The sequence below is a fragment of the Saccopteryx leptura genome, chromosome 3, assembly GCF_036850995.1.
Source record: "Saccopteryx leptura isolate mSacLep1 chromosome 3, mSacLep1_pri_phased_curated, whole genome shotgun sequence".
NCBI lineage: Eukaryota > Metazoa > Chordata > Mammalia > Chiroptera > Emballonuridae > Saccopteryx > Saccopteryx leptura.
In genome coordinates this window covers 166,141,176-166,157,409 of record NC_089505.1, presented here as the reverse complement: position 1 = coordinate 166,157,409, position 16,234 = coordinate 166,141,176, and the positions used below count along the sequence as shown (strand labels likewise).

General features: G+C 50.6%; 1 protein-coding gene across 5 annotated transcripts in view; it reads right to left on the bottom strand.

Moving 5' to 3' along the window:
* Positions 1 to 16,234, bottom strand: part of BCAR3 (BCAR3 adaptor protein, NSP family member) — a 125,421-nt gene that overhangs the window by 22,485 nt on the left and 86,702 nt on the right. For 3 of the 5 annotated variants that reach the window (XM_066376749.1, XM_066376750.1, XM_066376751.1), the window contains 4 exons: positions 12,869 to 12,997; positions 8,869 to 9,311; positions 5,270 to 5,373; positions 3,532 to 4,184 (listed from right to left, as the gene is read on the bottom strand). In XM_066376749.1, the coding sequence (XP_066232846.1) occupies positions 3,532 to 4,184; positions 5,270 to 5,373; positions 8,869 to 9,311; positions 12,869 to 12,997 (1,329 nt within the window). Of the gene's footprint in view, positions 1 to 3,531; positions 4,185 to 5,269; positions 5,374 to 6,146; positions 6,345 to 8,868; positions 9,312 to 12,868; positions 12,998 to 16,234 lie in introns of those variants that run through there. The other 2 variants (XM_066376752.1, XM_066376753.1) reach the window with 2 other exon arrangements.

Here is a 16,234-nt window from a genome sequence, read left to right as displayed (position 1 = left end):
GAAGTAGAGACTTAAAAACATGGAGGACCTACCAGGACCTTGTCCGCCCCATCTTCACTGCCCAGAGCAAATCTTGCAGAGGCCAACCCCTCCCCCTATGGTTTCTGACCTCCGAGTTTCTGCTTGTGTGCACTGTCTGCCACCTGGAAGATGCTCTTTGCTTTCTTCATCCGGCCAACTCCTATCAGCCTTCAAAACTCATCTCAGACAGCCCCAGTCTGATCCCCTAGTGCTACATGTTCAAGACCCTGCCTCAGAGACCCACAGAGACCCCACAGCTCCTGCGCCTCCTCTACAGAGACTTTCCCACCTAGGTTGTGGTCTGAGTTCCTATAGCACTGTCCTTCCCCACCTCCGCACTGTGACCTGGCTGAGCCCACATCGGTACTTAATCAAGGCTGAATATATAACACTCACCAACACTTCCTCAGCCTCATGCTGGCCAGGCACGGTATGGAGGGTGGCTGGGATTATTCCTCTCCTTTTATTGTCAAGGAGAGAAAGACTGGGAGAGGCAAGGACAGGCCGGGTCAGATTCAGGCAGTTCAGTCCCAGAGACCCAGCTCTTACCCGTAGGCCCTCACTTCCGGCCACCGCAAAGATATGGTGGGAACATGGCTCCAGGCGACTGAGGCCGGGGCAGTTGGTGCCCATTTGCAGGACTCAGGAGTAGTCTCAGTAGATGCTCACCCAGCCCTGGGAGTGGGGTGGAACATTGCTGGGCGGGGAGCCTGGAGGTGTTCAGGACCATCCACTGTTCTAATGGCCCCTCTGGGCGTCAGCCCTGGGCTCTGTGCACCAGGTGGGAACTAGCTCCTGGGCCTCAGACACTGCTGCCCAGTGCCTCCTGAGCTTCAGGGTGGCCCGCTGGGCTGCCGCTGCACTTGGAACAGGTAACAGCAGCCCTTGTTCTATTTCCCTCTCAGTCACTGGCTGTGCCTGCTTTGTGGGCAGTCCTGAAGTCAGCGGTTCTAGGAAGAGGGTAAGGAGATGGTGTGGACTCAGGAGGGAGGAAGGAAGACCAAACAGCCCTCCCCTTGGGAAGCGTCAGGTGGACACCTGCTCTGGTCTTTGTCTTGGGGACTGTGTCTTCCAGGGCTGCTTAAGGCAGACAGGGGAGGGGGTCTCGCCTGGAGAACAACATGCAGAGAGAAACAGAACCAGAAAGAGGGCAGGCTGCACGTCGCTTCTGTCGAGAACGGACTTGGGATCTGGTTTCAGCTGCCGACGTGGTAAGAAGGTTCCAGTCCCTCTTGCAAAGTGTGTTCAGGCATCTCACCTCCAAGCCCTGCTTGAGGCCACAAGGAAGAAGGATGTATTTCCTCCTGGGATTTAGGCTGCTCTGTAAACCCAGACCCATGTTTCCACAAGGAGTGTCCTTTGTGGAGAATCCAGACAGTCCCATGCCGGGCGCCTGGCCAGCAGCCTGGTTGTGCTCTCAGATCCAGGCCCGGTCTGAGTTACTTCCTAGACTGGAATCTGAAGTCCTCTTTCTGTCCAAACAGGTTTAGCTCACTTTAAAGTGAGTAAAAATATAACCGAGCAAATTAGCTGACAATTTGAGCACGGCAAAGCACACTCCACAAACAACGTGAACGGCACTATTCTGCTGAAGCAGCCCCCTTCCTGGTCATCTTTTCAGGCCCCAACACATACACGGACACACAGGCAGACAGACACACACACCCCAACTCCCAGGCCTAGCCATGATGTTAACTGAGTGATCCCTCAGTCCTGTTTTCAGGAAGATGTTTGTTACCCCAGAATAGCCAGCAACTGCCTGATGTTCCTCTAGGCTGCTTGGGAGGCCTCCTGCCCACCATTTGAGTCCTCAACCAACTGAGAACTCCCTGAGAGCAGGGTGCTCAGAGACTAGAATTCCTGCCACAATTAACAACCTAGGAAATTTTGGAAAACCTAGCTCCTAAATAAGCCCTAACCTTTGAAGCTAATTGACTTCACCGAGCTACAAATGAAAAAGGGCGTTAAACCTCACGAAGGCCTTATCTGTTGCTCAGACACAGGGCTCTGTCTGCTGAGGAGCATACTGAGTCTACCCAGCCTGAGATACCTGCTTTCTAGAAATATCTCTCTGGAGAACAAGGCTGCCTTAGGGCCACCTCTGAACAAAAGACACCCATAACTAAAAGGAATGTTTCCAATCAAAAATGATGATGAGGCCTTAGCCAGTTGGCTCAGTAGAGCATTGGCCCAGCATGTAGAAGTCTGGGGTTTGATTCCGGTCAGGGCACACAGGAGAAGCTCCATCTGCTTCTCCACCCTTCCCCCTCTCCTTCCTCTCTGTCTCTGTCTCTCTCTTCCCCTCCCACAGCTATGGCTCAAACAGTTGGAACAAGTTGGCTTCAGGCACTGAGGATGGCTTCCTGGCCTTGCCTCAGGTGCTAAATAGCTTGGTTGTGGAGTATTGGAGCAGCAGCCCCAGACAGGCAGAGCATTGCCTGGTAGGGGGCTTCCCAGGTGGATCCCGGTCGGGGCACAAATGGAAGTCTGTCTCTCTGCTTCTCACTTAATAAAAAAAAAAAGTGATGATGATATAAACATATTTATTTAGTCACATGGAGAGACAGTCATAATATGTTGTTTTAATGACAGACCCCGGGTTTGAAACAATATGTGGAGATGGGGCCATCTTTGTGGCAAACAACCAGATCTGCACACAATTATTTACACATTTCTATTTGCAGAGTAAATGTCAGCAAAGGCGATCATCAGAAAAATGGACTTTAACTATTTTATAATTTTAAAAAAATTTTAGACTTTATTTATTCATTTTTAGAGAGAGGGGAGAGAGAGAGAGAAAGGGGAGGAGCAGGAAGTATCAGCTCCCATATGTGCCTTGACCAGGCAAGCCAGGGGTTTCGAACTGGCAACCTCAGTGTCCAGGTTGACCCTTTATCCAATGAGCCACCACAGGTTAGGCTTATAATTTTAAAAAAATTGAGCAAGTATTAAATAAAAAAAAAAAAAAAAAAAAATCAAGGTAACCTTAAAATGTTTATCCTAAAAACCATTTCACTAACAATAAATATGTAATATATGTATACACACACATATAATAAATGTGTATATATACGGTACATACATAATAAAATAAAAATAACCAAGGCTCTGATGCTCAATACAATTCCACCTACAATCTACTTTCCTTTGGACTTGACTTTACCACTTCGGGCAGAGTTGAGGCTAGGGGAGAATTTAGAGTCAGCACCAACTGGGAGAAGGGTTCTGCAGCAGCCAGACAGCAGCAGGGCCGCAGGGAAGGAGGCACGGCCCTTTGAAGTAGCCTGTCATCCCTCTATCCAAGATGAATTTTACAAGCTTCCTACCTGGGCAAAGGTTATCCTGGCTTGTTGGTCCCACCCCTTAAATAAACCCCCATGCTCAGGTTATCTTCAGACTTTTCCTATGAGCAAAGCATATACAGGGTAAGGCAGAGTGGGGTGCAGACAGATCCCCCTTCCCAGCATGTGAAAGCCGGAACCATACCCCCGCCCGCCATGAGGCACCTACCTTGCAGTCCATGCTCAGCATGTGCTGGGCAATGACCTTGGGGTCGTTGCTGGTGAACAGTTCTTTCGCACGCTTCAGCAATGCTGTTTCTAGCGGCTTGTTCTCAGGAGGAAGGAGCTTTGACTCATAGTCGTTGGGCTTGAACGAGGAGGCAGTCTCTAGGAGGGGCATCACAAACTCACCCTCGTCATCCTGCCCCTTGTCCACTGGCACTGCGGCCGGTGGCTGCCAAGGCCTTGCTTTGTCATCATCATCGAGAATCAAGTAGTTGGTGCCAGAGTTCCGGGGACCTGGTGCCCCCTTCTGATTGGTTGTCAGCAGCTCCACGTAACTGTCCTGGGCACAGAATGGTGGCCTTGCTCCCTTGTCACAGCCTGTGGCAAAGGCTGGGTTCAGTTCACAGTAGTTGGCCTCTGAGTTGAGCCAGGTGGACGGAGATGAGGGAGCCTTGAGGAGGGGCGCCTTGCAGGGCTTGGGGGGTGGCTTGGGGCACAGCTGGCTGTCTGAGCCCCTCAGTGCCTCCCCTGCCCTAGCGTCCGAGGAGACCCTCCGAACCACTGCTGGGCTCAGGGTAGGCTCGCTGCCTGTCCTGAAAACGGGTGAGTTTGGGGGGCCTGTGTCCACACCTGAAGACTGAGGGGGCATCTTACAGCCTGTGGAGGATAAGAGAGGGTGAGGAAAAGCTATTGTGTGGAGAACACAAAACAAACAAGACTAGAGTGACAGCATCCCAGCCCTAAATTCATGCCCTGGGGCAGGAATTTTCACCTTCAAAAGATAACGCAGTCTGACCACCCCATGCCCAACCTAGAGAAGTCTAAGGCATTTTGAGGGCTAAGTTGGCCTGACCTCACAGTTCTGGGGAACTTAAATCCCAGCGACTGCTGATAGCTGGGCTGTAATGCCATTTTATGGTCATAGAAGGTTAGGACAGTCAGAGAGCGGGAAAATATAATATACACCGAGTCTGGAAAGAAATTTAAGCTTGCCCTAGGAAACATAAGTCTTGAGCCACAGAGCAAAAGGGCTCGGGGTCACTCTGAAAGCCAGGGTGGACCACAGCCAGCCTGAAGGGAGAGCTACAGACCCACCGGGCAGGGAGAAAAAGGCGTTGTGATAACCCACAGAGAAATAATTTAAGAGGCATTAAGAAAATCACTTTGTGGTACCAAAGAAGGTGAGTTACAAAAACAATGAAAAACAATCCCATGGCTCCTCAAGTAACAACTGCTTGTTTCCCCCACAGCCCACGCCTTCTCCCTCTTCTGGCTGTGGAAGGAGAATGGAAAGGAAGAGGGTCGCTGGACAGCTCTTCTCCAGGAACACTAGGAGCAACCCACCCACCCTCTGTCCTGGGAGTGGACTGCAGGGGCAGCTCGTCCGTCATGAAACCTGCCAGTCAGCGAATGGGCTTGGAATCAGAAAACCTGCATTCAAATGCTGGTGTAGCCGCTCGCCCGACAGACGCCTCTGGACAAGTTACTTAACCTCTGTGCCTCAGTTTCCTTAACTTCGCAAAGAGAAGAACCACGACCACCTTGAAAACTTGTTATGAGATTTAAAAGCTAGCACACAAAGCATCCAGGGATTTGCATCTGGACACAGTCCTACAAACCTCCTGCAGGCATGGAGCCTCTGTCTTTCCCAAATTAGGTGACCAGATGGAGCAAGAAAAAACAGCCTGAAGGAAACCAGGTAACGCTGTCCCCCTCCTCCCTCCAAATTCCCAGTGACCTACCGATGGGCAGGTAGCTTTCTGACTGGTGGGCTTTGAGGGACAAGGCTCTGCGGTCCTGCATGTGATCCAGACAGGCTGGCTGGCTGCCGCTCTTCTCTTTATTTCTGAAGCAAAAGACAAGTGGGGCAGAAAGCTATCATTAGATCATAAAACCTTCAGGCAACATCAAGAAAGCTTGCTCAGAGTGAGCGCTAGGGCATACCCTCACAGCCCAGGAATGTCTGCTGGTGGAGCACATTCCTGATGGGGGCAATTGATACATGATCGTGCCGTGCGCTCCATCCCCACAACCAATCCAGGTCCTGGGATGACTCCTTTGAGCCTTTCCAACCAGAGCCTGGGAAAGGTTTTAGAATGTTCTCAGGAAAATCTGATGAACTGGAATGTGTACTTTTAACGGAGCCTAAAATTACTTACAGACCCAGGAGGAGTGACTTGTTTAAATACATGGGATTCCATCATGAATTAATAGTGTCACAATCAGGTTCCATTTCAGTGCAAGTCTCAGCCCCCCCCCCCATAACCCACAGGATCGCCTGAGGCTGTCACACCCATCCTCCTGGATGCAAAGGAGACCCCAAGCCAGCCTCACTCCTGCTCAGCTGGGTAAAGTGAGGAGTGTGGTCACCCGTTGTCACCAAGTGGCAGCCGGGAGGCGCGGAGCACAGCCACGCAGGGAAAAGGGGAACAGAACTTGCAATACAATTAGCCAGCATTCTTGCGTTCTTTGCCAATTCAAAAAATTTCTGTAATTAGTACCCAGGAACAGAATCTCTCTTTTGCTAGAAGAGAAAGTACTGTCCCAGCTAAGTTGTAATGAACTTTAACCAGCCCTCCCACAAGCTTATGTTACAGAAATTGCAAAGTTTCTTCCTACCTTTGCAGGCACCAAATCAAAAAACAAACCAGAACCCACCCCAAACTCTCAGCAACAGAGAAATTCCAGCAACCCCTCAGAGATAAGGCAGGGCAGAGGGCAAATTCCAAAAGGCAATGGCTTCTGAGAAGGGATACTTAAGCAGTGGTCACCGGGAGCAGTCAGAGTCCACTGGCCAGAGCACCAGCTGGAATGCAGCCTGGCTGGGAGCACACCTTCGCCCGGCCGCCTGCCAGCCAACCAGCGGGCCCTAAGTCAGGAAGGTGAGGAGCCACGGGAAGTGGGGAGGTGGGCAGGGCCATTACTCACGTTGAGCCTACCCCACCCCCATGTTTAGACATTTCTGGGCCTGCTGCCTGTGTGTCCAGAGGTGACAGAGCTTAGGAAGCTCTGCTTTCAAAGGGCAATCAGAAGAGGTTTTCTGTGAGGCCTGTCTCCTGCACTTAGTGACTTTCTCAGTCTTTGTTTCATGTGTTATCTTAAAAAAATAAAATTGTATTTTAAATCCAGCTCTCTGAAGGCAGCCAGGAGGCCTTCCTCCCAGTGCCACACTCAGCGGGGGTTCCGTGTGTTGACAACACACTCTGGCTCAGTTTATGACATTAACTCCCTGTTCATCAGAGCGGCCAACCCTAACTCCCAAAAGAAACAGAAAAGTGCACCTACCCCTTTAATGTTTTAAGGGATCTCAAGTCCAATCTTTTTTTTTTTTTTTTTTTTGGTATTTTTCTGAAGCTGGAAACGGGGAGAGACAGTCAGACAGACTCCCGCATGCGCCCGACAGGGATCCACCCGGCACGCCCACCAGGGGCGATGCTCTGCCCCTCCAGGGGGTCGCTCTGTTGCGACCAGAGCCACTCTAGCGCCTGGGGCAGAGGCCAAGGAGCCATCCCCAGCGCCCGGGCCATCTTTGCTCCAATGGAGCCTTGGCTGTGGGAGGGGAAGAGAGAGACAGAGAGGAAGGAGAGGGGGAGGGGTGGAGAAGCAGATGGGCGCTTCTCCTGCGTGCCTTGGCCAGGAATCAAACCCAGGACTTCTATACGCCAGGCCGACGCTCTACCACTGAGCCAACTGGCCAGGGCCTCAAGTCCAATCTTATTATTACGTAAGGCGAATTTCTAAATAACTTAGATAAAAGTTTTTCCTCCCTACCTACAATTGCCCTCAGTCTCACATTCTACTGCCCTCCAGAAGTAATAATTATTAGGACTGAGAACACTTACCTGGCACTGTGCCAGCACTGTTCTAAGCACTTTGCATAATGTGACTCATTTAACCCTTACAAGCTTCTATGTTCCAGATGAAGAATGTGAGGCCCCGAGCAGGCAAGTGGCTTGCTCGGGGCTGACCAGTGAGTGCAAACCGGCACTCATGTCCAGGCAGGTGGGATCCATGGCCACATGCTGACTATTATCCAATCCACTGGAGATTCCTGGCAGCATAGCTGTCATTGGTATTCCTGTATTTTACTTCTGAATTTTTGCATTCTAGAAATTACTGTTTATGCCATTTCCTCCTGGTCCAGAAAGAAAGCCCATCAGTGAAATAGAACATGTTGGCTTAAGTGTGTGAGCCGAGATGCCAGGGAGCCTGAGAAGGGTGCTGTGTGAGTAAGGCGATGGGGTTGGTCTTCGCCTACCACGCCTGCCTCCTCCCTGCTTTCCTTTCTGGCACAGTTTGGATAATATGCATGGCACGGCCCAGGGCCCTCAGCTCCACAGGCACAGGCCCTATATAAACACCTGGCACTGAAAGTTGACAGCAGGCACCTCAGTTCCGGGCCCAGTTCTCCGCACATTTTTCTCCCTCTGTCCCCAAGGTTCAGACTACAGCCCCAGGCTCCTGACATCTCCTGTCCTAGGAATCTCATCTCTTCTCAGAGTCAATCCCCTTTCCATGCAGACTAAGCCCTAATCTAAGCCCTCAGGCCAAATCCCCACTTAAACCTGGCATTCAGCGAGCACATGGTCCTAGCTCAGATGGAGTGACTGGTTTTTCCTCCAAAGTCCACCTGCTTTGTTCCCCTCCTGTGGTAGCTGACTGCCCTTCTCCACCTTCCCCCACACGGAAGAGCCCTGGGAAACCTGCTCTCTGCGCCCCCAACCCTCCTTCTGCTCCCCACGCGGAGCCTGGCCCTCCACGATGCACTGAGCTGGCCCTCCTGACTTCTCTCTCCTTGCCCCTCCTGCACATCACTGTCCAGTCCACTCTTAGGACATCCTGTTCACCAGGTCAAGTCTCCGAGCCTCCCTTGCACCCCTCAGCCTGGGACAAAGGCCCCCATGATCTGGCCAGGGTTACCTCTAAGCCTACCCCTGCCTGCCCCGTCTGTGGACCCTTTGCTCCAGCCCCACCATCTACTTACTCACTCCACACAGCACTTGCCCCTTTCTAGCTGATCCTCACGCTCATGCTGAGCCCCACCTGGACCACTTGTCTTTGCAGCATCGAGCCTCCAGACCGGCCAGACCCCACCTCCTTCACAAAGTCTCCCTTAGCCAACCCACTTCCCCATAGGCCGCATCATTTACTGTTGGCACCAACTCAATGGGGAACTGATCATGTACTGCCTCCTGACAGCTATTCCAGTTGCACTTGGCATCTTATTAACATCTTTTGTTGTCCCTATTTTAGGGTGAGCTCCTCATCTACCTAACTCAGCCTAGATGTGTCCAGAGTGCCCCTCATGGTCCCAACAGCACCCGAGGAGGTCCTGACCCACCTGAGGAGGTTTCCCCTGAGCAAGCTGGGCTCGCGGGCCTGGACGCTGCCCGTGGTGAGGCTCAGCCTCTTGGCAACATCTGGCCTTCCCTCCAAGAGGCTGCCCTCCCGGGCCCAGGCAGGGGAGGCGCCATAGCGCTCCTCCAGACAACGCAGGGGCACTGTCCTGTTGATGGGCTGGAAGATGATGGCTCCGCTCTGCTGGGAGATGGGCCGGCGGTTGCCCACGTAGCAGCGCACCAGGCCGGGGATGGAGTCAAAGCTCTCCATCTCAAACTGGTACTGCACGCGGCTGTAGGCTTCGCTGAGCCGAACGACTGTCCGGTGGATCTTGAAGTGCTGAGCGAGGTTCTTCCACTGACAGGTCAGAACAAAGTTTCCGGGGCTGGACAGGGAGTCTCGAACTAGGAAGTCACCATCTCGCTGCACAAGATTTTCTGATACCTTGGGGACAAAAGGGTGAGTGATGAGTAGGAAAGACAAGCTTATACTTTTTTTTTCTTTGTATTTTTCTGAAGTTGGAAACGGGGAGGCAGTCAGACTCCCACATGCGCCCGACGGGGATCCACCCGGCACACCCACCAGGGGGCGACGCTCTGCCCCTCTGGGGCGTCGCTCCTTGTAAACAGAGCCATTCTAGCACCTGAGGTGGAGGCCATGGAGCCATCCTCAGCGCCTGGGCAAACTTTGCTCCAATGGAGCCTTGGCTGCGGGAAGGGGAGAGAGAGACAGAGAGAAAGGAGAGGGGGAGGGATGGAGAAGCAGATGGGCGCTTCTCCTGTGTGCCCTGGCTGGGAATTGAACCGTGACATCCACATGCTGGGCCGACGCTCTACCACCGAGCCAAATAGCCAGGGCAAGCTTACACTCCTTTTAAAAGCTGCATTTCTCCCTACTTCTTTGGGCCAACAAAAGACAATGCCATTTTGTCTCCACTTCCTCAGTGGGCTCTTGACTTTATCAAATGTCTAATTCTTAGAAGACTCATTCATTCATTTAAGTACTACTTGCTGACCACCTACTATGTGCCCAGTACTGTTGTAGGCACTGAGTTTTTAGCAGTGAATGAAGGAGACCGGAGTCTTCACTGTCAGGGAGCTTCTATAGTATATATTTTAGGGAGGAAAAGCAAGCCATGAGGATGGCATGTCAGATGTTGTCGAGTGAAAGAAAAAGTAAATCAGGAGGTAAGGCCTACTTGGGAGGGGACAAGGTGAGGAGTAATCAGGAGGGTGTCAGGAGATGTCATTTATGCAACCCTGAAGGAAATAAGAAATTCAAAAAATTGTGTCTGGTGAGTCCGATCCCCCCTGCCAACAATTCTGAGCATATTGATTCCTTGTTGGAGGGCCTGGAACAAAGTTGGGCCAAAATTCCTCATCTCACAAAGTTAGTGGGAGGATTATACATTTGCATACATGATATACACAAAGTACTAGTACAGTAGAACACAGTCATTACTAAAAATGGCTAACTATAAAGATGCTGACGTTTATTAAAAAAATGAGAATTTGCCTGACCTGTGGTGGCGCAGTGGATAAAGCGTCGACCTGGAAATGCTGAGGTCGCTGGTTCGAAACCCTGGGCTTGAATGGTCAAGGCACATATGGGAGTTGATGCTTCCAGCTCCTCCCCCCTGTCTCTCTCTGTCTCTGTCTCTCTCTCCCCCTCTCTAAAATGAATAAATAAAATAAAATAAAAATTTTTTTAAAAAATGAGAATTTATACTATGGTATAGCATGATCATTCCAGTAGCCAGACTGCCTGGGTTTGCATTCTGGCTGTGTGTGCGACTTTGGACAAGTTATATAACCTCTCTGTGGCTCTGTTACATGATCTGTAAAATAGGGCAAATGTTAGCTATAGAGCAGCTGTAAAGATTTAAAGGAGTAAAGTGTTAGCTATAATTAGCATTATTACTGTTACAGTGTTCAGTTATCCAGTAGTTGGCAAACTCACTAGTCAACAGAGCCAAATATCAACAGTACAACGATTGAAATTTCTTTTGAGAGCCAAATTTTTTAAACTTAAACCATAGGGGCTCTGGCCGGTTGGCTCAGCGGTAGAGCGTCGGCCTAGCGTGCGGAGGACCCGGGTTCGATTCCCGGCCAGGGCACACAGGACAAGCGCCCATTTGCTTCTCCACCCCTCCGCCACGCTTTCCTCTCTGTCTCTCTCTTCCCCTCCCGCAGCCAAGGCTCCATTGGAGCAAAGATGGCCCGGGCGCTGGGGATGGCTCTGTGGCCTCTGCCTCAGGCGCTAGAGTGGCTCTGGTCGCAATATGGCGACGCCCAGGATAGGCAGAGCATCGCCCCCTGGTGGGCAGAGCTTCGCCCCTGGTGGGCGTGCCGGGTGGATCCCGGTCGGGCGCATGCGGGAGTCTGTCTGACTGTCTCTCCCTGTTTCCAGCTTCAGGGAAAAAAAAAAAAAAAAAAAGTAAACTTAAACCATAGGTTTAAGTTAAAGCAGGTACATTCCTTATTGAGGTAGCGCCCGCACATGGTATTTTGTGGAAGAGCCACACTCAAGGGGCCAAAGAGCCACATGTGGCTCGCCAGCTGCAATTTGCCAACCAGGGAGTTATACAATCTGGAATGGTATACAGCTGAAAATTTACACTCATGGCAAGTGGAAAACAAATTTTATGATCATGATAAGGAGAAGGATAGTGGTGGCAGTCATAGATTTCATTTTCCCAGGCCATGCCAACATTTGATCAGTTAGCTTAGAATACAGTATACTACCATGGTTACTTTAAAATGGAAACTTTGCCTTAAAAATACATTTTTTTCAATGCAGAAATTCCATTTCTTGGCATCGAGCCTGAAGAAATAATTATAGTTGTGAACATGACAGTTATCTTAAAGGGTGTTGTCAGAGTGCCGGTAAGTAATTGAGCATGTGTGCAGCGGACACCCATGCAGTGAGGAATGCTGGGACTATTTCAGGGCAGAGAGCAAACGCCCAGGATATATCATTGAGTAGAGAACGTGGGCTACCAAAGAGTATATGTCGTGTGACCTCATACTTGATTTCAAAAGTCTGGGAGGGTTTACATCAAACTGTTCACAATGGTTAATCTCCAGGAGGGAGAGTTAGGGGTGAGAGTGTAATTTTTCTCCTTTTTTGCTCCCTGTATTTTCTACAATCAAATTTAAACTAAAAAAAAAAAAAAGAGAGAGAATGAAGTTAGAATAAGGACTATTTCTTTGGTAGTGCTGAGAAATCTGATACATTAAAAAAAAACAACTGATGACATGATGCTCTTCTCCTCACCCCCAACACCCCCTCTCCTGCCCTGTGGTTTTGGGTGAATGACTGGCTAGATTATAATACAAGCCCAAGGAAAATTCTGCACCTCAATTCTGTACTTATTTTATTTTTCAATTTCTATATTATTAACACCCCTCCCCACATTCATGGCTGTCACTCAAACAACAATCACACTAAGTACATTCTGGGTTGTGAGTCTGTGGTCACTGATAGGATTCCTCTTCTTGCCCATCTCTGGGTTAGGGGGTGGGGAGTGATCCAGCGGCCCACAAGGGCACGGGGGCCTTTTTTGCTCTGTGCTACCTGCCTCCGTGATATCCCTCTAAATCTTTATCTGAAATTAAGCCACCGCCTTAGAAAGGAAGCAGCTCCAGAGGGCATGAGGCTGCAGGCAGCCGGCCAACAGTTCAATCATCCGAGCCACTGCCCGGCCTTGCCCTTGGTAGGCACCAGCCTGTGGCGCTGCCTCCTGCCTGCCCCGTATCTGCAGACCACAGGGACACCTGCTTTTTCCTCATCCACTTACCGGGCATGAGGAAATGTACTTTGGTTTTCTGACCTTAACTTTTCCCAAGGAGTCCTTAGAGGCTGGCCCAACCTGAGTCACTGCAGGCCACTTTATAGTGTTTGTGTTTGGCTAAACTGGGGCCCGCTCCTGCACGGCCCTGCTGTGTGACCCTGCGGGGTCACGGAACTGGGTGTTGTCCAGTAACCTGCGGCGTGGGTACCTGTCGGGGGATGCGGCCGTGGTACCAGGCGTGGCTGCGCAGGTCCTCACTGCTCAGCAGCAGCTCCTCCTCCAGCTCCTTCTTCAGCCTCTCAGGGGTTCTGTCCATGACGTGCCTCTCCTTGGAGAACTGCAACACAGTGTCAATGTGACCTCCCACCCGCCCCGCCGGCCAGACCAGGCCCGTGGGAGACGACTGCCCGCCTTGAGGCTGGCTGCCTGGCTGACCAGACCAGGGTCTGCCCAGAGCCCTGCTCAGGTAGGGGAGCCTGGGTAGTGACCTTCTGCTTCTCTGGCCACAAGTGTGAAGTAAAATTTTCACCTGCACATGGGGACTGTGATGGGAGAGTCGGCCAGCTGTTTCTTTCATCAGACTACTCAGGTAGCAGTTAAAACCTTGGGGAGCTGGGCAGGGGCACCAGACAGGTGTGCAGGACCGGGCACATCAGGGCCGCAGGGGAGCTTCCTCATTCCCCTCAGAAGTGTCCTGGGAGCTGAAGCTGGGAAGGACAGCTGCCCCAGCAGGCCCTGGCCCCAGGCCTGTCCCACAGTGCTGCCCAAAGTGTGGTCCCCGGGCTGGTGGTGGGGGCTTCGAATTCTCTGCCACTGGCAAATTCCCATTCAGGAACCGAGTTAGACTTTAGATACTATTAGACAAAGTAATTTTGTTTCTTAAATCTAATTACAGAAGTCTAAGTTTGTATTTCATATGTCTTTTTAATTAATATTTTTCTAGTATTTTATTAAGACAGATTGGAAGTTGAAACTTCAAATCAGAACAGACAAAAGGTCCTTCGCTTCAGCTTGAGACTCTCTGATCTAGGTATTTGTGCAGCGGCCAGGCCGGAGGTGTGGGTGGGCAGCGCTGGCTCCCGGGTTTAATTGAGAAACCACACACACTTACAGCATGTAAACTGGACTTGGACACCTGCCTGGCTCCCAGCAAAACCAGGCTCAGGGACGGCTGGCTGAAGGTCATGGCAGCAGGAAAAGGCCATGTCCTTGTGTTTTCCCAGGTTCCCTTGCTTGGACTCAAAAGCTCTTAGGAATCACAAAGCTATCCTCATCACACTGCTCCGCACCTTAGTAGGGAAAGAGCCCCAAATCCTTCTCCACCAAAGAAAACAGGATTTTACAGCTGCTTTCTTATCCTTCAGTCATTCTGGGAATGTAGGCCTTGAAGGCACTGGCTTTAGAATGACTCAGGGGCCACTTACAAGGTGGGGCTCTGGCTTACTAATTGTTTACCTCTCCTCCTCCTCTTCCCCTGCATTGTTCTTTGCACAGGGCAGGCACTCAGCACTCAGGAGGGTGTGATAAGCTGAGTTTGTACATAAGAGAGGCTGGTCCTGGCTGCCCGCATTGCCGGCAGGAATTAGCAGTGATGTTTGACACTGTCTGCTCCGACCATTAATTATGGTCAGCTCATTGTAAGGACTCAGTGTACAATGCAGGTTGTCAACCCCGCCACATTTACTGTTAAATATTGTCTGTCATGCTCCCCTTAGCTTTTACATTTCACAAGAACAGAAACCCATGAGCCTTCTTCCCAGCTGCCCTCAAGCAATGCCTGAATAAATTAGACACTCTGTATTTACTGAATGAACAAACACTCAAAGAGGAGGAACCTCTGTGACTTTTCTTAGTAAAGTAATGAAGAGCCTCCTCTTCTCTCTCCCAATTATTTAAAGCCCAAAGCAGGGCAAGTTGACACATAGCTAAAGGATGACATCTTCCATCTCCCTCTCTCGCAGGAGGTGTGGATGACTGAGATCTGGCCAAGGAAGGGTAAACTGCAGTGTTGGTGGGACGGCATGGCTGGAGCTGCACCACCACCCTGGACCATGAGGAGAAAGCCATGCCCCAGGGGAGCAGAAGGCAGGAACTAGCCTGGGTCCCTTGCCACGGTGGGGTCAACATCTGAGCCCTGGTCTTCCAAGTGCTCGTCTGCCTTGTTTAAGCCTGTTATCTTGGGTGTTCCTGTCACTGGCAGCTGAACTAAATCCCAAGGCTACTGTGATCCTGGCCCCTATTTTAGCCACCCTGACAGTCTATGTGCCCAGTCTAAATCCTCCGAGCTGCGTCCTGGGCCACGCCTCCTTGGTCAGAGCCCTGAAAATGTAGAGCCGGGCAGATCCAATTCTCTGTGTAGCCTCAGGGAAGTGTGCCTCCAGCCCTTCCGCCTCTGCATTCTCCCTCCTCCCTGACGCTCAGCACTCAGTCCCCTCCCCCAACCCGACCCACTCCTTCCTCAGCATCTCTCATACACAGTAAGGGTTTTTTTGTGTTGTGTTTTTTTTTTTAGCATTTTATACATGATAATCTTTCACTCTAGGATTTGAGATAATACTGTTTTATACTTATACCTACTACCAAAAATATAGAATCAGCTATCTTTTTTCTTCTGTCCTAACTCCTGAGAGGAAAACCCACACAGTTATTGCCCCAACCCTAGCCTCTGCACATCAGGCCCCCACATAAGGAGGTACCCAGGGAGAAGAGAAAAGGGCATTGGCAAGACCAACCTCCCAAGTAATTTGGGAGGAAAGACCTGACTTTAAAAAAGCATACCCTGAAGCTCTCGCATAAATTGTGAAAATTCAGGAGGTTACAAAATCACTAAACTTGTATTTGAAAGGGGGAGGAGAGAAAGAGACAGATGAAGTGAAAGAGGGAGAGGAGAGAGTGGGAAGGAGGGCGGGAGGGAGATAGATCCAGAGCTAGCGAACAATTGCAAAGAGCTCTTCATTTCCAGCAGGTGAGGACTGGTGCTCCTGCGTAAAACCCAGGGGCGCCTGCAGCAGCGTGCTGCTGCCTCAGCACATGGTGTGGGCTCTTCCAAACAACTGCAGAAGGCAGTTCAAACGTCACTCACGTATGGTCCCTCTCATCATTAAATCATGGTTATTTGGGGGATGGATGTCTGCTAGAACTTTCACTTACTGTTTTAATCATCTATATTAATGCAACTTTCATTATTTTCCCCAAGTGCCTATATTTTATGAGACCTTGACCTGGCCAACTAGGATTTTGCTGCTATAGATAAATCCTTTGATGGGCTGTCAGTTCCATGGTTGGTGGTGGTGGTGGTGGTGGGGGGGGTGACCGTACACCATATGAGGAAATTTGACACAATGTCCCCATTTGTATCTTTGAGAACATTCTGACTGATAGTTGTGCTCCTTGGGGACCAGGAATGAGTTTCCTGCTTCCTGGGACAGGTCACACAGGTCTGTGACATTTGGCAGAATTCTGTTGGCTTCCCCAAACAACCAAACTTTTGCTAATAGACCCCCTTCCACTTACCAGCTGCACTCTCGGAGGATTTTGCATTTTTCCCTGAGAAACAGCCATTTTAGTCATGACC